This window comes from Trichosurus vulpecula, chromosome 2 (assembly GCF_011100635.1).
Source record: "Trichosurus vulpecula isolate mTriVul1 chromosome 2, mTriVul1.pri, whole genome shotgun sequence".
Lineage (NCBI taxonomy): Eukaryota > Metazoa > Chordata > Mammalia > Diprotodontia > Phalangeridae > Trichosurus > Trichosurus vulpecula.
Window position 1 is genome coordinate 23,290,549 of NC_050574.1, and position 25,637 is coordinate 23,316,185.

A 25,637-nucleotide genomic window follows, 5' to 3' on the forward strand; every position below is an offset into this window, starting at 1 on the left:
AAACAAGCTGAAGGAGTGTGACTCCAGCCTCCGTGACCCCCGAGAACTCAGACATGCACATCCCTCCCTTTCTCTGGAGGTCAGGGCTACAGATGTGGAGCGCCGCCTAGGCTGGCAGCTCAGTAGACCCAGCAGTCAATTTTGTTACTATCAGGGAAGGCTGAGCTGGCTTACATCTAGAAATGTCTGGGACAGAAAGAGAAAAATCTTCCACAAAACTTTTTTTAAAAGGAGGGTGGCCTGCGTTCCAAGAGCGCTAGTTAGAATTCCAAATTTCCCACCCTGGCCCCTCAAGGATAGAAGGCCTTGGTGTGTCTTGGGGAAGGGGCCTGGTTCTCTGGCAGTGCCCTCATTTACTGAGAGAACAGATGAAGCCTCCAGGTGGAAAGGAAGACTCTGGGAAGAAGGCAGCAACTGAGTCCAAAGCGACACCTTTATTGGGGAAGGGGTCAAGGGTGGGGTGGCTATGTGTCACAGTCTTCTGGGATGGTGGCAGTGATAATGAGTGACTGCTCGATGACATCTGTGCTGGAAAAGTTCTCCTCTGTACAAAGTCTCTGGCCAGGGAGCTGAGAAGCTAGAGCGCCTTGTGTCAGGGACTCCACAATCACTTCGGCAGAGCCCATCTCCAGCTCCGGGGGAGGCTGCAGGGCCACCACGACCATCTTCTCGTCCTCGATGACCAGGTTCCGAAGCTTTCTCTGACGGGGATTGTAATTTTCTACACGGTCATGGATCTCCATGTGCCGACGCAGGTGTGCCTGAGGTAAAAAGGAGAACATCAGCTGTCTGCCAAGGAGGGCCCTGGCATATGGGGGCATCATGGCTATGGTTGGTGGTGGGGGGAGAGTGGAATGTACAGAGGACTCTATGGGGGACAGGACAGCAGAGCTGGGAGCCCACCCTGAGGACCGTACCTGGCGGGTGAATTTGTAGCCACACTCGGTGCATTCAAACTTCCTCACGCCCTTGTGTCTCCGCACATGTACTCGAAGCTGTTCCACAGCTTGGGGGGTGTGGGGGAAGAGACAAGGTGCTTTGTAAGGGTCTGGCACAGTACATTTCCCAAAGGGCATGCCCATCTATCAGCTCCTCTGGGCCAGTCACCATCCCCATTCCAGACCCATCTCACCTGCTCATCTGTGAAATGGGGGGGCTACAGCAGAGGACCACTAAGGTTTTTCTTGGCCCTCCATCCCTCACAATGCAGGGGGCAGGTGGCAAGGGAGAGCGTCCCTCTGTCAGAGATGGGGAACCCTTGAATCAAGCCTCAGCCCTGCTCCCAATCTGAGCTGGAGGATGGGGGCAGAAGGGAGCTTCAAAGGACTGTTACTCTTTGGGGCCACGGGGGTGAAATCAACCCCAAACAACTCAGTAGGAGGATCAAGGAGAGGCAGGCAAAACCCCAGAGAGTGCATAGTCTACCATGCTTCTGTCTTGTGAGTCCCTCCAGCCCAATTCCTTCTCTGGCTAAAATCCCCCAAAACTTCTCATTTCCATCAGGAAGTTAAAAGGAAGGCCGCTCCACATTTCCTCTGCAGATTTCTGTGCAAAGGGTTCCCAAAAAAAGGGGTGCGACCTGAGGGGATTAGGCACCTTTGAAGGTTTTCCCACAGATCTGGCAGAAGTGGGGCCGGCCTTCCTGGTGACGGCTGGCGACATGTCTCAACAGTGGCCCCTTCTCTGTGAAGCGCTGCTCACAGAACTCACAGCTGAAGGGTCGCTCGCCAGTGTGCGTCCGGTGGTGCTTGTCCAGGCTGGCTACGATGGAAAAGGGGAATGCATTTGGCTTAGCCCTTCCCTGCCCTCTCCCAGTTCCTGCATCACAGCCCCAGGGAGATCCTCACAGTGAACCCCAAGTACTCAGGGCATTAGAGGGGAAGAGGGGAGGGTTGGACTAGAAAAAAGGGTCATGACCATGGCATCTAGCTGGCAGCCATGCTGTGCAGGCTCCTAGGTTGGGTGGGCAAGCCAAGGGTACCTTGTGTGCGGAAGGTTTTGCCACAAAGGTGACATTGGAAGGGCTTTTCCCCAGTGTGTGTGCGCAGGTGCATGTTCAGATTGGCCTTCTGCGTGAAAGCGTGGCTGCAGAATTCACAGACGTATGGCCGCTCATTCCTGTGCAGAGGGCAGAGACAGGAAGGAATGTGAGTGAAGGGAGCGCAAGCTGACCAAATCCAGAAAGCTGGCTTGCCTTAAGCCAGAAGCAGCACTGGCTCCAAGAGCTGCCAGCCCAGGGGTCACTAAGTGACATAAAAGGGAACTTCTCTGTGCTTGATCAGGAGACAAGAAGGGCATCAGAAACCAAAACCACTCGTTCCTTTTAGGTAAACAGAGGCCTCTGTAGCCATGAGACTGAACAATGGGGCAGAAGGAGGGAAAGCGAGTGAAGGGACAACTAGCCAAATTTATTCACTCGTTCACTTAACAAGCAGCTATTTATTAAGCACCTACTTTGTGCCTAGTGCTGGTGGTCCCAGGACAAAACTAAGAGCAGCTGTGCTCCCATCGACAGAATGTTGGTCATGGGGAGCAGAGAAAGCTGTGTTTTAGGGGCCATCTCAGGGTCAAGAGATCCAGGCTGAGCGCCAGTGCTCCCAGGCCTGGACAGCCTCAGCCCAGTCACCTGGCCTGCTCCCGGCCTCGCTTTCCCATTCCTCTGTCTATCAATGAGGGAATCAGACCACATCTTCTCCAAGGTCCTTTCCAGTTCCAAATCTTAGGATGATCGGAAAATCCCAGGGCCCCCTGAAACCCAGCCACTGATAGGAGCCCTTTCTGTTGTAGCAAAGGCCTGGAGACAGAGCAGGTGCCCATCAGCAGGGCAACAGCTGAACAGACCAAGTGTAAATAAGGTAAAGGCACGTGCTGCCCCAAGAAAGGATGGTGGTGATTAAGACAAGCAAAGAGCCATGAGCCCTGATGCCAAACAAGGCAGCAAAACCAGGAAAACAACACACAGACACACACAGACACATACTAGGAAAACAACACACACACACATCCCCGCCACACCCCCACCCCACCCCCATGACGGCAACAAGCTAACTGAGGCAGTAACAATGAAGCCTGGCCCCCAAGATGAGAAGTGAGGACCCCGCCTTGAGGAGGGGCCGGGGTGGGGAGCAGGGGGAAACATGGGGATAGAAAATGATGGTAGATAGAAAGAAAAGCCAGGTCCTGGAGCTCATCCATTTCTCTGGGTTTCTGTCCTCAGAAGCTGGAGAGTGGGTGAAGCTAGACAGCCCTGGCCTCCCCTCCAAGCTGGCTCCTCCCGATTTGGAGCTTCCACTCAATCTTTATTGGGAGACCAGAAGTCCTAAAGTCCAACCCCAGGGCAGCTCCTCCACTTGTCACCATAAATAAACCTACTGGTTTCTGAATAAAGGTCCCCCTCCCTCTAGATGGCTGGCCAGGGGGCCAGGGCAGCTGAGTGTCGAAACCTGGATGCCTGCAGATGGGGCTCAGGAGTATGGTGGGAGCGGTGGGATGGGAGCTGCAGACTCTAGGTGTGGGAGGGAGATGCCTCTGAGGACCCTTCCCACCCTAATCTGAGCAATGGCCTCCCCATATGCTGCCCGGGCTGGGCCCTTGATGGGAGGACACCTACCTGTGCTTCGCCTTAATGTGCATCTGGAGGCCATTGCGGCTGGAGGCCCGGTGCCCACACTCCTCACACACAAAGAGCTTCTCTCCTCGATGCTTGAAGGCTTCATGTAACTGAAGCTCTGTTCGAGACAGGAAGCATTTGGCGCAGGTGGGACACTGCAGGTAAGAGGGGCAGGGAAATTCAGAGCCCACCTCCACAACTTACAGCCCGGCCTACTGGCTGGGCCCTGTGGGGGAGCTCCTCGAGGGGACACCCCCTGGCACCAGGACTATAGTGACTCTCTGTATCACTGGGACTGGAACAGTGCTCAGCACATACAACAGGTGCTTAATAAATGCCTGTGGCATGGCAAAGGGGATGGCTGGGTTGGGTGTCAAGGACTTGGGCAGCCTTGGTATTTCATCCTTCCTCCCCAGCAGGCTGCTTATACCCACAGGACAGAGTCCGGTGCAGGCCTCCCCAGCTCGAGACACTCACCGCGTGGGGCTTGGGGGCCCCGTGCAGCTTGATCATGTGGCTCTGCAAGTCCTTCTTCTGCATGAATTGCTGTGAGCAGGATGAGCACTGAAATACAGGGTCTGGGGTCACAACCCGTCTGCCAAGGCCTGAGCCACCCCCGTCCCAGGATACCAGGATAGGGCCTCTCATGACAGCACCCATGACCGATGCAGGGGCTGCCAGCCCCTGGAAGAGGACCCAGGTGCCGATGCCAGAACAAGGAGCCCACTCCCCAGGGCCAGGCTAGGGGGCAGTTCTGAGGCTGCAGCCAAAGGAAGAGAAAGCAGAGGCATGGGGGACAGAAAAGGCAGCCACAGACAAGACAGAACCAAGCAGGAATGTCCTAGGACCTGGGTGTTGGAGGGGACCAGAGAGATAATCCAGAGGAGGGCAGTGACTCGCCCAAGGTCACACAGTCTGGGTCAGGGCCGAAGCACACTAGCCCTTCCAGGCTGCCAGGCATGGCAGTGCCCATCACCCTTCTGGGGCTTTGTTTTAGGTACAGGCACCCTCCCCTTCTTCCAGCCCTGCTTTTGTGGCCTAGGGGCCTGACCTTGTAGGGCATTTCCCCAGTGTGGGACACCATGTGAACACGCAACTCCATCCTCCGCCGGAATGTCTCCTGGCACACAGAACAAGTAAATACCTGAAAGCGAGAGGGGCTGGCATCAGGGTGTGGATTTTGAGGCCATCAAGCCCGGTCAGGGAAGGGAGTCGGGCATGGAACAGCCTTGGCCCTGCCTTTGCTTAAATTCTTAAAGGCTAAAGTCTGCTGAGTGTGCCTGGTGGTTGAGCAGCCAAGGTGGGAAGGGGAGGATGCAGAGCTCACATAAGCACAGTCCTGAGAACAGTCCCAAACGGCTCCTCGGCTCCCCAGCTCCCCCCCCCCCTCCCCCTGCCCTTGGTAGCCTCTGGGAAAAGGAGGATTTAGGGCCACTGGCCATGAGGGCGGGACAGATGTCACTGCTGCAACACCACCGGCCATGTTCCTGTTGTGCCCAAAGTCAATTTAGGTTCCCAGAGCAAGCAAAAACCTGACTGGGAGCCAGGAACTAGCTGTGTGACCTTGACAGGGTTCTTTAACTCTGACATTCTGTGTTCTGAGGCTCCTCCCAGCTCTGACCTCACCTGTTCTAAGGGCCCTCCCAGCTCTGATATCATGTGTTCTAAGGGCCCTCCCAGTTCTGACATCCTGTGTTCTAAGGGCCCTCCCAGCTCTGACCTCACCTGTTCTAAGGGCCCTCCCAGCTCTGATATCATGTGTTCTAAGGGCCCTCCCAGTTCTGACATCCTGTGTTCTAAGGGCCCTCCCAGCTCTGACATTCTGTGTTCTAAGGGCCCTCCCAGCTCTCACATCCTGTGTTCTAAGGGCCCTCCCAGCTCTGATAGTCTGGGTTCTAAGGGCCTTCCCAGTCCTGACATCCTATGTTCTAAGGGCCCTCCCAGCCCTGACATTCTACTTTGCATAGTTCCACCCTGGAATGAATTCTTGTTCAGACAGAGGTTGAATGAGGTTACCTCCAAGGTCCCATCAGAGATTCAAGGATTCTTAGGAAGTTGCTTTCTTGGGGGCCTGAGCCCGGCCCCAAGACACAGCCGGGGCAGTGGGACAGGGCCGCTGGCACCCCTGGACTCTAAGGAAGAGGAAGGCCTCTCTGGCCTCCCCAATGATACCTGCTCTGAGCGGTTCAGGCAATTCCGCGCTTCATGCTCCAGGAGATTCTCTTTCCTAAAGTAGCATTTCCCACACTTGGGGCATTCAAAAGGCTTCTCCCCAGTGTGTTTCCTGGAAGGAATAGAACCCAAGAGGGATTTGGGTGCTGGAAAGACTTCCTAGCTTTCACAATGGACCCAGTTCCCCACCTCCCTCTGCCCCTCCAGGGAGAAAACAGGGATAGCAGGGAGAGTGTGCCAGAGGGCAGCCAGCCACCAAGGGCGTCAGGGCTCACCCCTTCAGGCCAGCTGGAGGCCACAAGGGATCAGGACAAGAACCGCTAGTGTCCCAAGATGAAGACATTAGTCTGACGAGGGGAGGGAACCAACCCCCTCCTACTCTGCCCTGATGTCAGAAGGACCAACGTACGTCCTCTCGTGCACCTGACTGGCTGAGCAAGCTTTTTCCGAGGTGGGGAAGGGGACTGCATCTAACAGAGCTGAAAAAAGCCCTGAGCAGACCTCTGTAAATGACAAAAGGCCACCAAGGTGCTGCAGGAGAATTGGGTCTGATTGGGTCAGCTCTGGCCCGCCTCCCCCTCTCCAAGCATCTGCTAAGATACTGTCCACAGAGGTGATTTCACTGCAATGTATTTTGGGGGGATGTACGACATTCGGCAACTCTTTTACTCTGGAGATGAGGATGTAATTCCTAGTATCTCAGCCATGCCAAGAGGGGAAGGGGGCTGACAGGAGATGAGGGCACAGCCCTGTGCGCAAAGCTGTAAGAAATGATACCGAGGCAAGGGTTCTCAACCTGTGACGGCCCATGAACTTGTTTTTAAAAATATTTTGATGAGTGAATTTCAATATAATTGGTTTCCTTTGTATTTTTTATCTTATGCATTTAAAATCATTATTCTAAGGAGAGGTCCTTCGGCCTCACAGGACACTGTCAAAGGGGCACATCTGTGACACAGAGTAGCTTAAGATTCCTTGTCCCAGCTCACAGCAGGAAGACAAACTCAAGGGAAACGCTTCGTCTGCTTGGGCCCGCAGGGCGCCTCTCTCCCTCTCCCACCTCTGTGTAGTGAAGGACTATGAAGAAGGTGAAATGGAGAGTCATTTTCTACGATACACAAAGGCTGTTACTTGAGATTTACTCTGCCATCCTATTTATTCATCTTTTTCGTGTAATATATTCATAGTCAGTCCTACGCAACCACGTATAGAAATCTACTTTGAAACAATAAGGCAACCCCCCCTTCCAGTTCTGGGCACGGGCCCCGTCTCTTTGGCATACCTCACGAGCCCTGGAAACGTGGTTTGTGTGCATGTACCCAAACTAGGCTGGTCTCAGGAGAGCTCGGCTAAGGAATCTCTCTGTGACTAGGAAACTGTCTGCCTCAAAAGAGTTACTCCTGCTCCCCTGGGATACACCCGGTGAGTTGGCACGGTGACAGCAGCTCCGGGCAATACTGAGGTAAAGAATTTTTAGGTGTTTTTGTGTTGTGGATGCCTTTAGTAGATCGCTCCAGCCTATGGACCCCTCCTCAGCATGTCTGAAGGAAATGCTAACTTTCAGAGGCTGATGAAAATAAAAATGTTCATGGACCTTTCAAAATCGATCTCTGGACCAATCCATGGAAGCCAAGTTAAGAATCTTCAACTATGAGCCTTTCAGAGCACTGCCCTCATGGCCCTGGGCAGAGCCTTTCCCTTGGCCCAGTGATCTGAGTACCAGCCTGAGTCTGACACTGCCCACCTAGACCAGAAGGTCCACTGTCCACTGTGGAGAATGATGCCCAGAGAGGAAGAAAGCAGTCCATGAAGATGCTCATGTGCCACTCTCCTAGCATAGGGCTCCCAAGGGAGAAAGAACTTAGCCCAAAGCAGGATGGCTTTCTCCTGGCAGCCCTGTGCCTGAAAATGGAAGGTGCTGCTGGAGTCTAAGACTGAATGCTAGACAAGATGCTAAAGGCGGGCCCTGGAAATGGGCCAATTCTAGAGTGTGATTCGGTCATCAAGCCAAAGGCTCCTGCAGAAATCTCCAATACCATTTCCTTTTAGAAACTAAGGTGGTACTTTCAAGGGGATGGTGACATAAATCTCATTCCAAAAAGGCCCCAAGAACTCAAAAGATCTTTTAAGGAGTCAGGGCGATATGAAGCTCTGACTAGGAAGAATACTTTCACAAGGACCTCATCACATCCCAGGCACAGCTAAGGGGTTTCTGGTTTTGTAATGAAGTTTCTTTTGCAAACAATTAGTAAAGTTATGCTTTTTTGGTGGGGGGGGGGGGGGAGAGGCAGGGCAGTTGGGGTTAAGTGACTTTCCCAAGGTCACACGGCTAGTAAGTGTGTCAAATGTCTGAGGCCGGATTTGAACTCAGATCCTCCTGACTTCAGGGCCGATGCCCTACTCACTGTGCCACCTAGGTGCCCCTAAACTTATGCTTTGGGATAGAAACACTTTAAAAACAGCCTGGCAGTGTGAAGCTCTCTGAGAAGCTCTGGAACAAAGCACCTCAGACTGACAACAGCTCCAGGCACAGACACTATGACGTCTTGATTTCACAGTGACACGGTCACACTTTTCTGGGCAGTATCCGTTTCCAGGGTCTGCTCTGGGCATCTTGTGCCAATTAAAAGATGTTTATGAGAGCAGGCTGCGCTAGAGGACAGGAGAGGCCCGTCTGCTGGTGCCTATAACTGGGCTCCCTTAGAGACCATGGTCAACAGGTAGGGATGATGGGAAGAAAGGAAGGCGTGATGGAGCTTGTCAGAACAGGCAGGGATAGGGAAGGGGAATTAAAAAAAAAAAAAAGAATCTTTACCTGTTGTGAACTTTTAGATAATATTTGCTGAGGAACTTTTTATGACATGTGGGGCATTCAACCGGCACAGCTGTACCTTTTCTGTTCCCGGGGTGCTCAGCGACTGGGGGCCCCAGGCTCAGGGCCGGCTCCAGAGCACCAGGCTTTGGGGCTATGTCTGACTTCCTTGTGGTCCGCACAGTCTCTGTTTCAGAAATGTCCTCTCCATCTGCATCATCCTCAACTTGGACCACCACTTCCCACTACGGCAGAACAGGCAGCGCAAGGAGGTGGTGTCACCAAATGAAACTTACAACGATCCTGGGTGGCTGCGCCTGCTGGGCAGGGGCAAGCAACCCCAGCCCCCATCTAAGGGGGCCTCTCGCTAGCCAGGCGGACCCCCAACTTTGTAGCTAGTCCCTTGCTGAACTCTACAGAAGATGGGATTTAGCCAGGGGGAAGGTGTTTCTGCCCGTGGTGGCCAGAAAGCCTGCCTCCCCACTTCTGATGGGGCCTGTCCCCTGGAGGACTGCTGCTGGTCAATATACTTGAGTCACCTTCTTCTGGATACTGGGCAACAGTGCTGAGCCTAGACCTGGAGTCAAAGGCCCCGAGTCTAAATCCCAGCTCTGTCTATCTGTGTGACTTTGGCCCTGTCTCCTCAGCTGTAAAATGAGGAAGCTGGACTGGAAGGCCTCTGAGGCTCCTTCCAGGTATCTCCCCTATGACCCTGACTCAGCAGTGTTAGGGCAGGCCAGGGAAGGTTCTAATTTCATGTTTCCAATTTTGGGCAAGGCCTGCTATTCCAACCCCAAGGAATGAAAGGGCTCAGCCCCTTGGGTCCCCCAACATCTCCCTCCCTTTTATCCCCTGGGGGCACCACCCCAGCACCCCTGGACAGCACCTCATTACTACCAGCCTGCAGCAGGACCCCTCCTGCCTTCAAGGGTCTCTGGGGGTCTTTACAGTCTTGAGGGTCCTTGTCTCCAGGACTGGTTGGGGTGCTGGGCTTCAGAGGTTGCTGGAGTCTCTCATGGGGAGAGGAGGGGCTCTCTCTCTGTCTAGGGGGACTAGGCTTGGCCCTGGGAGGGCTCTGGGGAGAGCAGGGCTGCTGAACACTAATGCCCATGTAGAAAGGCCTGGCCACGTCTTCCTCTTCAGAGTCAGGTGGCCGCTTGAGGTCACCATTCACATCCTCAGGGAGGGATGTCTCTAGGCTGGCCAGCTCCTGCCCCACCAAGTCCTGTGCCTTGAAGCTTTGGCATAACTCCACGACCTCGGGGACCCGAAGCTCCCTCGCTGCCAGGAGCACCTTATCCAGGTTTCCTGGGGTGAGGGCAAGGTGGCCAGTGTAGAAAAAGTCTAGCAAGAGGCCAAAGATCTCTGCAAAGCCGGCAGGGAGGCTGACACTGCCCACTGTACCATCCCCATAGAGGCTTTGGAAGAAGTGGCTGCAGCAGGCCAGGACGCTCCAGTGGGCCTTGAACACGAGGCCACCCACATCCAGGGTGGCATCACAATACTGCCCCTTCTCCCGTTGTTTGTTGAGCTCCTGCAGCACCCGCACACTGTGCTGGACAAAAGAGCCGTCCATCATCTGCAGAGAGGAAAGGGACGGGGGACAGCCCTGTCAGAGGGTCATGAGGCAGGGCTGAGGGCACCTCCCCCACACCTAACAGATGCTGAGCACACCAGGGATCAGAACGCAAGTAACTTGCTCAAAGTCAGAGCTACTAAGGAGTAAAGTGCACATTTGAACTCGGGTCCTTGGATTCTAATTCTAGAACCCTTTTTACTACCCTAGAACCTCCACAGGACTGCCTTTAGTTAAAAAACACCCACCAGAGGCCTCAGGAGATGTTCAGGTGTCTACCTTGGGCAAGGAGCTAGGGCTACAAAGATAAAAATAAAATCTTCTCTGTCCCCAAGGAAAGAGGTACTGCTTGGCTTGGGGTGGGAGTGGGGAGGTCAGGACAGGGAAGCTGGGGTGGGGGAGGGGAGGTAGGGAGGCTTACAGTATTTGGGGTGGAGAAGAGCTACAAAGCTGGGCCTGGCCATCATAGTGGCAAAGTAATGGGATGTATGGCTAAAGGGCACCTTCAATGGGAGTGGGGCCGGCGGAGGAGGCTACAGGTAAGGGAGTACAGCTAGCCAGGAAAACACTTAACTGGGCACCATTAGTAAGAAGCATGCTTAGGAGGGAATATGGTAGAACGGGAAAAAAAAATCCTGCTATCAAATTTCTCTAATAAGAGTTGGTGTCTACGATATATAAACAATTAACAAATATGTTTAAGACTGATAGCCCAATAGATAATGGTCAAAGGATATGAACAAACAGTCGTCAAAAGAAGACTGCAAAGTATTCACAACCACTTGAAGGAATGCTTCAGATTACTAATCATAAGAGAAACTCAAATCAAACAATGCTAAGTGTCACCAATATATGGTTGGTGGAATTGTGAAATGGTACAACCATTTAAAAAAACAACTTGGAATTATGCAAATAGAGTGATTAAAATATCCATAACCTATGACCCAGAGACTTCATCACTGGGCTTACAAATGTCAAGGAAGCCACTCATACGAACAAAGTCCCTTTATATGCCAAAATTTTTATAGCAGCATTTTTTATATCTAAAAATTAAAAACAAAGTAGAGGCCCACTGATTCAGGATCGGATAAACAAATTGTGGTATGTAATGAAATATGACTATGCTGTAAGAAATGATGCATATGAATACAGAGAAATGTAATGGAATATGACTGTGCTATAAGAAAAGATACAAATGATGAATACAGAGAAACCTGGGAAGATCGACATTAACCGATCTAGAAAAAGGTAAGCAGATCCAAGAAGGCAATCTATACAATGTCAACAAAAAACCACAAGCCAAAAAAAAAAAAATTGGAAGTAACTGTAACAAAATTACAAAGATCCAGTGGGATTCAAATGGAGAGCTAACAGAAGACACCCCCAACCCAACCCTTCAGAGGTGGGAGGTGCATAGGTATTGCTGATGTTTTTTTTTGCCTTAAAAATATGATTTGTTGTATGAAATGGCTGGAGGGGTGGTAGGAAGGAATACTAGGGAAAACTATGATGATGTAAAAAAACAACAAAAACTTATGAATGTAACAAAATTATAAGGCTCAAGTGTGACCTTAAAGCAGAGATCAGAGAGGATACCCCAAATCTACCCCTTTGTGGAGGTGGGGGTTCTGTAGATGTTACTCACTGGACATATTTTGGATCTTTTCAAGGTACTGATCAGTTGAGCTGACTTTTTTTTCCTTTTCTTTTTCTTGCCTTTAAAAAATACTATTTGTTACATGGAACGGCTGTCTGGGAGGCTTGGGAGAGAGAGAGTGGGGAAAACTATGAAAATAGACATCAATAAAACCTTATAATAAGTTCAATGCAAAGTTATATGTAGAAGATATATCGGATTCCATGCCGTCTTGGGGAGGGGGAGGGGGAAGAAAATCTGGAACTCAAAATAATGTGGAACTGAGCGTTGTAAACTAAAAATAAAAAATCTTAATTATAAAATTTCAAAAAAAAACCTTATAAAAAGAGGTAATATGGTTAGCCGAACATGGTTAATGCGAGTACAACCAGCTAGTGGGTCATGATCAGTGGGGAACGCAGCCAATGGAAAAGTATGGCAAGGGGCTCATTTAATGTGAATGACAGCGAGTATAACACAGTTAACAATGAGTCAGTCAACAGGCTTTTTTTAAGTGTCTACTATGTGCCAGGCACTCTGCACTGGGGACAATGAGAAAGGCAAGAAACAGTCCCTGTCCTCAAGAAGCTCACAGTCCACTGGGGGAGACAACATGCAAACATCTATGTATAAACTAGATGTACAAAATAATTTGGAGATGATTCACAGGGAGAAGACACTAACATTAGGACGGACTGGGAAAGGCTTCTTATAGAAAACAGGACTTAAAGGAAGTCAGAGAGGGCAGAAGGTGTAGGAAAGGAGGGAGCAGGTCCAGAGTTGGGAAATAGGAGTGTTCTGTTTGAGGAACAGCAGAGAGGCCAGTATCACAAGGTCAAAAAGATGGGAAGGAGTTAAAGTGTAAGACTGGAAAGGTAGGAAGGGCTGATCCTGAAGGTGACAGGGAGACACTGCAGTTTAGTGAATACGGGACTGACATTGTCAGACCTGGGATCTGTTTTACAGAAGGTCAATTTTACAGGTAGACTGAGTAGGGAGAGCCTTGAGGCAGGACAACCATTCAGCAGCCTACTGCAATTGTCCAGGTCTGGACCAAGATGGCGGCAGTGTCAAAGGAGAGAAGGAGGCATATATGAGGGATGTTAAAAAGACAAAAGCAACAGGATTTGCAACAGACTGGATATGGAGGAGAAGAGAGGAACTGAGCAGCTGACATGTAGGTTTTATATAAAGATGATGGTGCCCTTGAAAGTAGTAGGAAAATTAAGAAGAATTTCCTTTTTGAGTTCAGTTTTAGACATGTGGCGTTTGATATCCAGTTTGAGGTGTCCAATTGCCAGCTGGAGATTTGGGAGGAGATGTCAGGAGAGCAGTTAGGGCTGGTTAAGTAGATCTGAGAATAATTAGCATAGAAATAATAATTGAATCCATAGGACCTGATGAGATCACCAAAGGATACAATATAGAACATGGGGTGGCTACTGCCTCTTTTGGTGTGGCCAAGAATGTTTTTTACATTTTTAAATAAAGCTTTAATCTATTTAACAAGGTAAAAACCATTCCTAGATGGAGTGCTGTACAAAAACAGGCAGTTAGTGGATGGCTGCAGTTTGCTGACCCTCTGCTAGAGAGGGAGAGGAGGGGAAGACTGAAGGAGCTGCTGTGACCTGGGTGAAGATCCAGGACAGCAGACTGAGGAGCAGTCTGAGAGGCAGGAGGAGAACAGGAGAGGAGTATCATGAAACCCCAGAAAGAAGATGAAATCCAGAGGAGTGTGATCAACAGTGTCAAAAAGAAGGATGGGGGATGAGAAAAGGCCACTGGATCTGGCCATTAAGAGGGGGGAGCAGTTGTGGTCGAACGATGAGATCGGGAACCATTCTGCAGAGCGTAGGGGAGAGCTGACTGTAGAAAGACTTCTCAAGAGTTTAGCCATGGAAGGGAGGAAACAGAAAGGTAGCTAGAGGGTACAGGGGATCAGGAGGCAGCTGGGTGGCTCAGTGGATAGTGCCCCGGGCCTGGAGTCAGGAAAACCTCAATTCAAATCCGGCCTCCGATAGACTAGCTGTGTGACCCTGGGCAAGTCACTTCACCCTGTCTGCCTCAGTTTCCTCATCTGTAGAATGAGCTGGAGAAGGAAACGGCAAATCACTCCAGTGTCTTTGCCAAGAAAACCCCACGGTCAACGCTGGCCTGCTGTGGTCCACGGGGTCATGACAGCGGATCAAGGGAGGGTCTTATGGGGGGGGGGAAGCTATGGGCATGACTGTAGTTAGCAGGGAAGCGGTCGGAGAGGAAGGATCAGAAGGAAGTGAATGGCGCTCACGGCCCTTGGGGGAGGGGCAGTCCGTGGGGGGCCAGGCTGGGTCAATGAGGTACACGGTCCGTGGCTCATGGCCAATGGCGAATTCCGTTAACGGGACACGGCTAGTGGGGAGTCCGGCTAGCAGGAGAGCGGGGACAACTAACAGAGTCCGGTTACTGAGCGCGGTTGACGGGGAGTGGGGGGGGAGGGGGTCAGGGGCACGGTTGATGGGGAGCGCGGCTAGCGGGGCCCGGTTAACGGGCGAGGCCGCGAGCGCCGGTCCCGCCCCCGCCCCCGCCCAGCCGCCGGCCCCTCTGCGCCTCGCGGCCCGGCTGCACACAGCTCGACGCTCCCTGGGCGGCGCGCCCCCGCGCCTCTCTCCGCCCCTCCCCGAGAGCGCGCCCCGCCGCCTCACCTGCCCCGGGCCCGGCCCGCTCCGGAGACTCCCCAGCGCCTGCCAAGCTCCCACGGAGGAACTGCCAGAGCCGAGCCGTGCGCAGTCGCACCGAACGAAGCCGAGCCCCGCCGCCGGATGTGACGTTAGGGCGCACGAGACGGGGGCGGGGCGACGCGCGGCCTCGAGGTCAGAGCGGAGCTGGTCGCCGGGCGCCAATGAGAAGCCTCACGGGGTGAGGGTGGAAGGCGGGGGCGGTCGGCTTAGGAGGGAGCGACCGGATGTTGCTCGACCCCTCAGCCACTCAGAGGGTCTCAGAGGCGGCCAATGGGATCGCGCGGGGTGAGCGCCCCACCTCCCCGCCTCCCGCGTTGCCTAGGCAACGGCAGAGCGGCGAGCTAGGCCCCGCCCCCAGATGGAGGCGGGACTCACTCCGCGGGCCGACTCGCTGTCGGACCGCCCCGGGGTCGCCGGGCTAGCTCCTCCCCGGCCGGAGGCGGGGCTCCCCAGGAAGCCTAAAGCGGAGTCGGGGTCAAGTTCTGTTTAGCGTCCTGGGCTTGTCCCGTCCTTGGCTTAAGCCTGACTGTCCTCCTGGGGGAGAAAGGAAAGTGGCTCCATGCCCTAGAAGCCCGGCCCCAGAGCCGGCGACGCTCCTCCCCGGCTGGGGGACCGTGGGCAACAGCTTCTTCACTTTTCTGGGACTCAGTTTCCTCCCCCGTACAAGTAGGTCGTGGTTGGACTAACTGACCTCTCTCTGGGCCTCAGTTTCCTCCTCTGTAAAATGAAAGGCCTGGACCTGATACTCCTCCAGCCTCCTGGTTCCAAGCCCCGGGGCGAAACCTTTCCTGACCTCCTCCAGTCGGTGACGTCAGCCCTCCGTCCACCCACCCCAAGCTAGAGGCACTAGCAGCCCGTCGTGAAGATTCAGAAGACCTAGACTGAATCTTGGCTTGGCTCCAGTTACCCGTGCAGGCCATTTATTTCCCCTGTGTCCCCTCATCTGCACGGTGATGCACTAGGTGGCTTCTCACACCCCTGGGAACATAGGTGTAGAATCGGGGAAGGTCTCATTACAGGGGAGGAAACCTGAGGAGACCTGAAAGTAACTTGTCCAGGATCCCACAGGTGGTGAGTGGCAGAGCAAGACTTTGGACCCAGAGCCCGACTCCACATCCATCTTTCTTTCCACTACCCCACTAGATCTAGGAGCCTGTGATTCATGTTTCCATTTTATTCTTTCTGGTAAAGAGACTTCAGCAAGCTTAGTAGTTGTAGGTGTTTGTTTGGAGATGGAGTCTCTCTCTGCTGCTGACTACTTGTGTGACTGGATAAATCGCTTCTCCTCTCTGTCCCTCAGTTTCCTCCTCTATAAAATGAAGCATTTGAATTAGGTAATTAAAGGCCTTCCTGGTTTTAGATCCTGTTAAAGGGTAGCAAGGTGCACATCAGGAAGAGCGCTGTAGTCAGAGAACCAGGGTTTGAATCCCCACTGCCACTTAGGTACATAGGTACTAGGGCCTTACTTAGTATCTATGTAACTTTGGGCCAATAATTCTCTGGGCCTCAGTTTCCTCATTTGTAAAAATGATAGCAGTCTTCTGGATGATCTCAAATATCCCAGTTGTAAATCCATTTATCAGCACTTTTATAGCACCTTCCAAACATGAGCTCCAAGACCCCTTCCGGCTCCAGATCCTAAGGGTGGAAGCTGATTGGCAGATTTAGACTTAATGTCAGGAAAAACTTCCAAAAGGATTAAAGCTATTCTGAATTTGAATGGGCCGCCCCTGGAGTTAGAGAGTTCCTTATCACTGGATGTCTTCAAATAGAGATTGAAACGATCTGTTGTTGGGGGAACAATTCTTGGTTATATGTGGATTGACTTCATAGCTGTCGAGCTTGGCCGTGGTGGGGAGGATTCCTGGTTAGCTATAGTTTGGACTAGCCTCTGAGGTCCTTTCCAACTCAGATTCTGTGAATGTAACTACCAAACCTCAGGAAAGAGGAGCATGTCCTGTATAGACTCACTTCCTCATCCTATTCCCCACTCCTACCTAGCTCCGCCCTGTCTATCCTTCCTTCCATCCATCCATCCCTCCATCCCCCTTCTTTTCCCTCCCAAGCTGAGACACTCAGGGGGAGCTGCAGCGCTGTGTGTAGTCTTGGATAGAGGCCTGGAAATACTCAGTGGTGTTGAGGTCTGGGCGGCAGAGGATGACGTAGCACTTTGGGAGGAAGTAGCCACTGAAAACGCCACCGAGGCTGCTCAGGATGACCAGTGCGTTGATGGCTGGCAGGTATTTGCCATAGTAGACAGTGGAAGCGGTGGCGAGGCCAATCCAGGAAATAAAGTACAGGAGGAGGCTGAAGGTGATGCATTTGGCCTCGTTGTAGTTCTCAGGCAGATCCTTGCCCACATAGCTACAGGCAAAACAGCTGACTGAGAGGAGCCAGGTGTAGAGAATGCTCAGCAGATAACCCGGAGAGGCACCCTTGGAACACTCCAGCACCACCAGCTCTGGGAAACGCTTATACTCCTTGGTGGGCTTCGGGGTCCAAGCCACCAGCCATGTGATACATATAAGAAGCTGGATAGTGGAGCTCATCACCACAAAGATCTTGGGCCCATGGTTCTGCACCCAGGAACGGTAGAGGGTGGGCATCTTGGCCGACAACTTGAAGATGACGACCAGCTGGAAGGAGCGGATGGTTAAGCAAGATAGGAAGATGGCAAAGCCCAGGGCAAAGAGAGACTGCCGCAGCAGGCAGGTGAGTGGCGTTGGCTCCCCAAAGAAGCAGTAGGGGCTGCAGCCAGCACCTGCCAGTGAGCCCAGCATCAGGAAGCACATCCTGCCTCCGGCTGATCTCACCACAGGGGTATTCAGGTGCTGGGCAAACAGGCTGGCCACCCCTGCCAACAGGAGTAGCAGCAGTGTGTTAGCACCCATGAGCACCAAGGAGACTGGATGGTGCCAGGCGAGGAACTGAGTGGTGCGGTTGAAGCACATCTGGCTGCCCACTGGGGACCATTCTTCTTTCTTACACCGATGGCAGACGTACTGGTCTGTAAGGAAGGGGGAGAAGAACCCTGAGCAGAGATGCCCGTCATCTAAGCCGAGGAGAGCAGCAGAGTTTACTAGCTACATGCAAAGCCTTGGCCAGGCTAAGGGGACAAATGGAGACACGCAGGGTTCTAGTTTGGAATACTCTGACATAGCTGTGGTCTCACAGCTCTTAGTGAAGATCAAGTCACCTGCATCTCTTCTAGGACATTTCTGTTCCATGACCTGCAGTAAATCCTTCATAGAGGTCCATACACACGTATCCCAGAGGCCCTTCTCTAGGCTCTACATTGTAGGGGTACTATTATAGCCCTGGGGTTCTCCACTGTCCTTGTAGCCCATGAAATAGAGGACAGCAGACTCCTTTCTGTTGTGCTCAGTTACTATGAGGGCCTTGTTGTAGCCCCCTTTCTCATCCGAATGGCTACATTTTGTTTGTGTAGATGGCTTTCCCCACTTTGAAGAGGAAGGTGATTTCCATCTTTCCCTCCAGTATTTCCATTAACCAAACTCACCTTCCTGACTTAGGGCTCAGTGGTTTCTCTGTTTGGGGGTTTTTAAGAGCAGAAAGGAATATATAGCAAGAATATTCTGCGGAAAGGATACGGAAACTCCAACCTCAAACTGGGCTGGGAAGAATAAGCCACTTTAGTCACTAGGATTGGCACAGGGTATGGCACATAGTAAGCACTTAAATGCTTGTTGACTGACTGACAGACTGACCTTGGCCATGATCTGCTATATAAATTGGATAGTGTGGGTCTGCCACAAATTTGTCCATTGGGCAGAGGAAGTCATAGGAGGATCAGATAAGTATGGCATCATCAGATGGCCTTTATGAAGGTATAGGAAAGAGAAGCCAGTTTTAATGAGGCAGTGGGAATAGGTTATAACCCTTAGGAGGTGAGATAGAAGCTATGTGCTGAGCTCTGGTCTAAAGATTTCCTGGTGCTCATGGTTGTGTTTTTCCACCCTTGGTTTTGATTTACTCCCAGAACAATTTTTGCCCCATTATGGATATTAAGCATAGGGAAGCTGCCTAATGAGTTAATAATAACTCACATTTTTATAATACTCTTAAGTTTTATAGAGCACTTTTGTTGTTCAGTTGTGTCTGACTCTTTGTGACCTGAATTGAGGTTTTCTTGGCAGAGATATTGGAGTGGTTTGCCATTTCCTTCTCCAGTTCATTTTACAGATGAGGAAACTGAGGCAAGCAGAGGTTAAGAGAATTACCCAGGGTCACGCAGCTAGTAAGTGTCTGAGGCCACATTTGAACTCGGGAAGTTGAGTCTTCTCGACTCCAGGCCCAGCACTCTATGCCCTAGGCGCCACCTAGTGCCCACAAAGCACTTTACATGTATTATTTCATTTGATCCTTAAAAGAACTTGGTGAGATAGGTACTTCTTTTTATTATTTTACAAGTTTAGAGACACTGAGTTGGGATTAAGTGACTTGCCCAGGGTATGAGTCTGAGGCAGAATTTGAGCCCAGGTCTCCAGTATTTCTGCATACTGCCTTATGATGAAATGACCCTGGAGCCAGTGCTACCTTTCCCGATGAGAATAACTGCTTTGCAAACTTTGAAGTGCTATATAAATGTCTGTGGTTATTATACAGGGTGAGAGAAAAGCCTGCTAAGACTTGGACATGTTGGTCTTGGGTGGGGGGTAAGGGAGAGGAGTCTTTTTAATTTGCAGGGCTGTGAGGAAGCCGGCAGGCCTCAGGAAGGCTAGCCACTCACCACTGCTGTTGACAAAGGTCCCAGCTGGACAGGGCACACATTCAAAGCAGCAGTGGTGCAGTCCCACAACACTCCGTGCCTCTCCGGCTGGACACTCCTCAGAGCACACTGACCGAGGCACCTGGATAAAACCACAGGCATCACAAGTTCAGACTGGAACGGGCCACAGTCAAAGGAGGGGGATGAGCAGGAAGGCCCTTAAAAGGTAATACTGTAGAAAGGCTCAGGAAGCCAGGCAAGAGGGACAAATGTCAGAGCCTCAACATTGCAGGGCTCACTTCCTCAATAATCTCCTTTTGGATTTTCCTAGTAGACACAGCTAAAAGTTGTGCCCTCAGAAACTGCCTCGGTCTGGCATGCTGCAAATTTTTATTTATAGCTCTGTGGAGCTATATCCCACCCTGACATCCCCCACTCACCCCTAAGTTCTGGGCATTAGATTGCCTTGTCAGAGAGTGACCTGGCCAGTGACTATCCCAATGTGATTCCCAGAGTAGTTTGTTACCTGTTTTTTTCCTCTGTGCCAGCGGATTTTAGTCCCATCTATTTCCATGTGAACTGGGAACCATGTAGAAGCTCCAATGATTTTGAAGGTCCAGTTAGGGCCATTCCAGTCCCATGCAATAATATCATATCCACTGAGCGGATCTCCATTTTCATTGAAGGACACAGGGTTTCCATGTAGCATGAAATCCACCTTCTTGACCTCCTCCAGCAGCTACAATATATAGCAACCATGTACCCCAACCACAAACTCTACAGAGCTTCCCTTGAGTACCCCACCTGAGCAAAGCCAAAGAATACGAGATAAGAGCTGTTTAAAAAGAGAGGAAACAGGGCAGCTAGCTGGCACAGGGGATAGAGCACTGGCCTTGGAGTCAGGAGGACCTGAGTTCAAATGTGACCTCAGACACTTACTGGCTGTGTGACCCTAGGCAAGTTGTTTAACCTGACTGCCTCCCTCATTGAGAGAGAGGGGGGAGAAATAAAAGCACCAAGGTGGGAATCTACTTTCTTAAAAGTGTTGAGCCCAGCCAGATGGATAGCTCCTTCCGTGGGATCTCTTCCCCTTCCTAAGTGAGAGGGGATGTGGTAGAGGGTTCCCCTGTTGAGGTTTTTACCTCTGAATCTCACCTTCAGGAAGCCAGGGGCATGACAGGGAGGAGAATGGGAAAATGTGGGGAGATGAGAATTTGCCTCAGGGGACTTGTCCTCGATTTCCTGGTTTTCCCCTTCCCTTCCTATGCTGAGAGTGTAGAGAGGTCTGCTCTCTAGAGTAGCTGTAGCTGAGTGATAGGAGCAATGAGGTGAGTCCCCTGGGTAGCACAGGATGCCTGGAGAATCATCCTTCCAGAGCAGGGCTTTGTGGAGGCCAAGCTCCCCACTTCTCACCTGCCAAGGATAGATCTTCCCTTTGGTGCAGACTCCTGAAGGGCAGCCCAAGAGCTGGTGCAGCCCGTGGGCCACAGCATACACAGCAGCATACGCATTGTAGGCTGAATTCATGGAAAAGGTACTCATCTCAGTATCGATATCTGTTGTAAAAGACAGGTGCTGATTGCAGATCTGATGGTGACCATCCTGGGCAGGTTCAGCTGATGGCTCCGAAGTCTTCTTAGCCTGGGTATAGGCCTTTTCGAACTCCTTTATCCCAAGGATTTCTCTCTGTGGGATAGCCACCCCAATCACTGTCCCAATCCTTGAAATGCCAGGTACCTGTGTGATGTAACTGGAGATGGACCAGTCTTCCGTGGCTATCCACACTTTGTCCGTCACGTTCCCCAACAACACTGCCTCAAAGAAGATGTGGGCCTGATTTCTAGTACAGAAGACGACCACCACCTCAGCTCCAAACTTTGTGAGGGACAGTATCATGTCCTGCATCGCGCTGTCATGGGCTTGGGCTGAAATGGGCACAACGTCTTTGTGGGCAATGCAGATGTCCTCTTCAGTAATAAACTCCTCCAGCATCTGCACCCCCTGCAAACCGTAGTCATTATCGCTGCCAATCACCGAGATCCATGACCAGCCGAACTCCTTCAGCAGCATCACGATCGTCTGAACCTGGAGCTTGTCGCTGGGGATCATGCGCAGGAACGAGGGGTACTGCTGCTTCTCGCTGAATGTCATGCTGCTTGCCGCATAGCTGATCTGTGGGGACCAAAGATGAAGCGCTCTGCTAGGTGCTGGGGACACCGAAACAAGCAAAACCATCCTGCCCTCAAGCTGACCAAGGGAGGCAGAGGAGAGGAAGCAGCACATGTCAGGCATAGAGGACTGCGAGGCCAAAACACAGAAGGTCAGTTTAAGTGAACCACAGGATAGTTGAAGGGCAGTATTGTATAATAAGGCTGGAAAGGTAAGTTGAACTCAAGTTCTGAAGTACTCTAAATGCCAAGCAGAGTTTACATTTGAGCCAGCAGGTAATAGGAAGCCTCTAGAGTGTATGAGAAGCAGCACGGCGTAGTAGGTAGAGTACTGGCCTGAGGGGAAGACCTGAGGTCAAATCCTACCTGAGACACCTGAACAGTGTGACCCTAAGCAAGTCATTTACCGTATCTGTGCTTCAGTCTCCTCATCTGTAGTCTCTTCTAGTTCTAAATCTAGGATTCCATGGCCCTGTGAGCAGGGGAATGACATGGCTATGACCTGTGCTTTAGAAATATCACTATAGTGGTTATATGTAGAAAGGGCTGGATTGGGGAGAGACAAGTGAGCAAGCTGGTGGAGTAGTTCAGGGGGCAGGCGACGAGGGTCTGCACTAAGACGGTGAGCATCTGAGCAGAAAGAAGGGGGCATTTATGAAGTGCTTGCTGTGTACCTATATGGCACGGTGCTGTGTGGGGATATCAAGAAAGGCGGAGTCAGTCCCTGACCCCAGGGCATTCACAACTTAATGGAGGAGACAACATGCTACTAGTTATGTACAAACAAGACAGAGACAGGATGAATTGGAACTAATCAACAGCGGGAATGACCTAACATTAAAAATAAGAAAAGCCTTCTTGTAGAAGGTGGAATTTTTTCTGAGACTTGGAGAAAGCCACAGAAGGTAGGAAGTGGATAGGAGGAGAGAGCATTTCAAGCATGGTGGAATAGCCAGAGAAGATTCCCCAGAGATGGATTGTCTTGTGGAAGGAACAGCAAAGAGGCCAGTGTCACTGGGTTATAGAGTACAAAGTGTAAGAAGACTAGAAAGGTAGGAAGGAGCCAGTTTATGAAAGGCTCTAAAAGACGGAGAAAAGATGGGTAAGTAGGAATCCGATTAGTATTGTATTTCTTGGCCAAGTAAGACTCATCAGCCTATAGTAACACTGATGTTGGGAACCTGGGTTATTGGCAAGATGGTGGTGGTCTTGAGAGAACTACGGAAGCTCAGAAGAGGGGGGCATTTGGAAGAAATATTCCGAAGGAAAGGGTGGTCAACAGCGTCAGATGCTCAGAGACTTCAGGAAGGATGAGAACTAAGAAAAGGCCCTTAGCCTTGGCTGTTAAGAGATCATCAGTGACTTTGAAGAAAGTTGTTTCAGCTGAGTGAAGGGTTCAGTCTTCAGATCGAAAAGAGTAGGAAAGAATGAGAGGAAGGAAGTAGAAAGGATGAGTGCAGACATCTTTTTTTTTTAGGAGTTTGGCTAAGAAAAGGAGAGACAGAAAATAGTTTGAGGAGACAGTGGTACTTTTTGAGGATGGGACAGGCATTTTTGTAGACAGCAGGGAAGGAATGAGGAGAAAGAGAGGTTAATGTTTGAGGGGGAGCAATTCTGGGGCAATCTACTACAGAAGATGAGAGTTGGCATGGTCCAGGAGAAGGGTCACTTATTCGTCAGACATTCATTCTTAAAGGGGAGGATGGGCAATGGTATCAAGGGGTCATGAAATATAAAGGAAAAAGTGGAAATCTGTGTAAACCAGCCCAAACCAATGATTGACAGCCATTGGTTAAACCTGAAAATAACAGGAATAGGCTGGCACACATTTAATGGCTCCACATGAACGGCCTGGACAGCTCACCTGGGGGATCAACAGGGCGCTCAGCAGGGTCGCAGTTACAGAGGTCATCTCAGAGCTGCTTGGCCCAATCACCGCCACCGCCTTGGGGTAATAGCTGAAGAAGTTCTCAGGAATCTGGACGTGATTGCTTCTGGGCTGGGAGAGAATGCTCAGTGTGGCGTACACATTCGCAGACTTTGAACACACATCGTAGAGTTCGTAGCCCAGAGTGATATTGGGAAGCAGAGAGCTGGAGTTGTTGATCTCCTCTATGGCATACCTCATGGCCTGGAAGAGGTGGTAGCCGTGGCCGTTGAATGCCTCGGACCTGTGGGACAGGTGGGGCCAGAGAAGTAGGGATGGTCATCAGCACTGAGCCTTCAGACCCAAGGCTAAGACCTTTCTTTCTCTTCCTAGTCCTCTGTATTCTACAATATCTAACATTTATATACTATATTAAGGCTTGCAAATCTATGGAGATCGTCTCATTTGATTCAGATCTTCATGTTTCCTTGAAGATCTGTGATATAGATGACATTACCCTCATTTTACAGGTAAGAAAATTGGGGCCCAGAGAGGCTGTGTAATGTATTGGTAAGTGTCTGGGGCAGAACTGAGCTCAGTTCTTACTCCAAGGTACGCTCTCCTTTCACAGCACCATCTGCTCTATTATCTTTGGGCACTCAGTAACTTGTAATAGTGACCCTCTTACTGTGAGAACACTTAGTCTGCTGAAAACAGAGGCTAGAGGGAAGACTAGCCCGGGAGTCTGGAAGACCTGGGTTCAAGTTTCACCTCTGATACATGGGACCGTGGACAAGTCAGCAAACTGCTCAGTGCTCCAGACTTACACTCTAAGACTATTAGTTACGGAGAAGGTGCCCGCTTGGAAGTTTCCTTACCTGGGAGGTCCAGAGATGAATGAGATCACAAACCAGTCACTCTTGTCCTATTATTCTATTTCTATAAACTTGTACATGCCAGGCAGCATTGCAAAAGCAAATTTGGCCACTTGATATCTGGAAAAATTTCCTAACTGGAGCTATTCATGAGTGTGATGGGCTATTTGGGAAGCGAAATCCATGTCCATTGGTGTCTTCAGGCAGAGGCTGGGTGACGACTTGTTGGGTAGACTGGAGTGGGGGTTTCTTTTGGAGTATAGGCTGGACTAAATGGCTCCTGAGACCTTTCCCACTCAAAAATTCTGTGGGAAGGAAGGAAACAATCTTTTTTTTTCCTGTTTAATTTCTTTTTTTTTTTTTCCTGAGGAGGCAAGGCAATCAGGGTTAAGTGACTTGCCCAAGGTCACACTAAACCCTTAATTTCTTAACAAGCACTTTTAAAGCACTAGGCAAATATCTCATTTTATTCTCACAACAACCCTGGAAAGTAGGGGCTATTATTATCCTTATTTTACAGATGAAGAAACTGAGGCAGACAGCTGTTAAATGACCTGTCCAAGGTCCCACAGCTAGGAGGTGTCTGAATCAGGATTTGAATTCGGGTGTCCTGACTCCAAGCCCAGCGCTCTGTGCACTATGGCACCCCCTACCTGTGATTCTGCATGTGGCAGCATTTTTGAAAGGAAAGGAGAATTCGGATTTTTATCACCACTTTCCTAGGCAGTGTTAAAAGAGAAGCCATTACATGGTCTTTTCTCTTGAGGAGTCTAGTTGGAAAGACAAAAAGGACACCTGAAATGTGGAGCCTAATTGTGATTCAACAGAAAAAGCCCAGAGCAAAATAACCAAGTAAAGGCAGAGGGAAGAGAGTAAAAGATAAATGAAGATGGGTGAGCATTCCAGGGAAAGATTCCCAAAGGAAGCCTGTCTAGAGGGAGCATTTGGCAATAGAGAATTGGTGTAAATGGGTGGTAAGGAAGAGGGAGGGCCATTCAGATGGAGGTCCTGGTCTTGCAGCAATCCAGAGGCAAGGAATTAGCCAGCTGACTCCAAGTTGAATAGATTTCAGGGTGGAAGGGAACAGTACTTTTCTGTGGGTGGCTTCCATGAGGTGGTGGTTCAAATCCCTCACTTACCTCTCACACAGGGGCACCTCAGGTCTGCCTTTGACTTCTTCTAAGACAGAGTGGATGGGGAACAGTCCCGCAATGATATGATCCCCAGGCATCTTGAAGTCAGAAGGGGTTTCCATTTCTTGACAGCTCAAGAGGCAGGAAATGAAAAGAGACAGATAGACAAGGTGGGATTTCATGCAGAGCATGCTGCCCAGATGGAGAATTTAGCTCCTCTCTTCCTCTTTATGTCAGGTGCTCCTGTCCTGGAAGCTCAGGACTATTGAAATAAGCTGAATCTGGAGCTCCCCCTCATCCTCCTCAATTTGATGCTTTGGAAAGGGGCGGGTCTTGGAGGTG

The 25,637-nt window shown here is 50.8% G+C and overlaps 2 protein-coding genes across 2 annotated transcripts; both read right to left on the bottom strand.

The window, feature by feature from the left end:
* Positions 1 to 415: 415 nt before the first annotated feature.
* On the bottom strand, positions 416 to 14,780 carry ZBTB48 (zinc finger and BTB domain containing 48). Its single transcript, XM_036744346.1, has 11 exons — positions 14,488 to 14,780; positions 9,481 to 10,173; positions 8,598 to 8,839; positions 5,783 to 5,894; positions 4,662 to 4,754; positions 4,088 to 4,174; positions 3,611 to 3,765; positions 1,982 to 2,118; positions 1,597 to 1,761; positions 918 to 1,006; positions 416 to 761 (listed from the first exon to the last, which is right to left on the bottom strand). Exons 2-11 carry the CDS (start codon positions 10,171 to 10,173, stop codon positions 465 to 467), a joined length of 2,070 nt encoding a protein of 689 aa, XP_036600241.1. The 5' UTR covers positions 14,488 to 14,780; the 3' UTR covers positions 416 to 464.
* Positions 14,781 to 16,598: 1,818 nt separating this feature from the next.
* On the bottom strand, positions 16,599 to 25,486 carry TAS1R1 (taste 1 receptor member 1). The gene is made up of 6 exons (XM_036744341.1): positions 25,302 to 25,486; positions 23,285 to 23,591; positions 20,666 to 21,424; positions 19,779 to 19,991; positions 19,274 to 19,394; positions 16,599 to 17,530 (listed from the first exon to the last, which is right to left on the bottom strand). Exons 1-6 carry the CDS (start codon positions 25,484 to 25,486, stop codon positions 16,599 to 16,601), a joined length of 2,517 nt encoding a protein of 838 aa, XP_036600236.1.
* Between the last annotated feature and the right edge of the window lie 151 nt (positions 25,487 to 25,637).

Bases quoted from the DNA above. Each gene is read 5' to 3' on its own strand.
- ZBTB48 (XM_036744346.1), bottom strand. From the start codon at position 10,173: ATGATGGACGGCTCTTTTGTCCAGCACAGTGTGCGGGTGCTGCAGGAG. The intron at 8,840-9,480 runs GTGCTGTCCAGG...GTTCTGCCGTAG, and splicing joins TGCAGGCTGGTAGTAATGAG to TGGGAAGTGGTGGTCCAAGT. The intron at 1,762-1,981 runs GTACCCTTGGCT...TTTCCATCGTAG, and splicing joins CAAAACCTTCCGCACACAAG to CCAGCCTGGACAAGCACCAC.
- TAS1R1 (XM_036744341.1), bottom strand. From the start codon at position 25,486: ATGCTCTGCATGAAATCCCACCTTGTCTATCTGTCTCTTTTCATTTCC. The intron at 21,425-23,284 runs GTGAGCTGTCCA...TGGTCCCCACAG, and splicing joins GCGCCCTGTTGATCCCCCAG to ATCAGCTATGCGGCAAGCAG. The intron at 17,531-19,273 runs GTGAGTGGCTAG...CCTTCCTTACAG, and splicing joins GACCTTTGTCAACAGCAGTG to ACCAGTACGTCTGCCATCGG.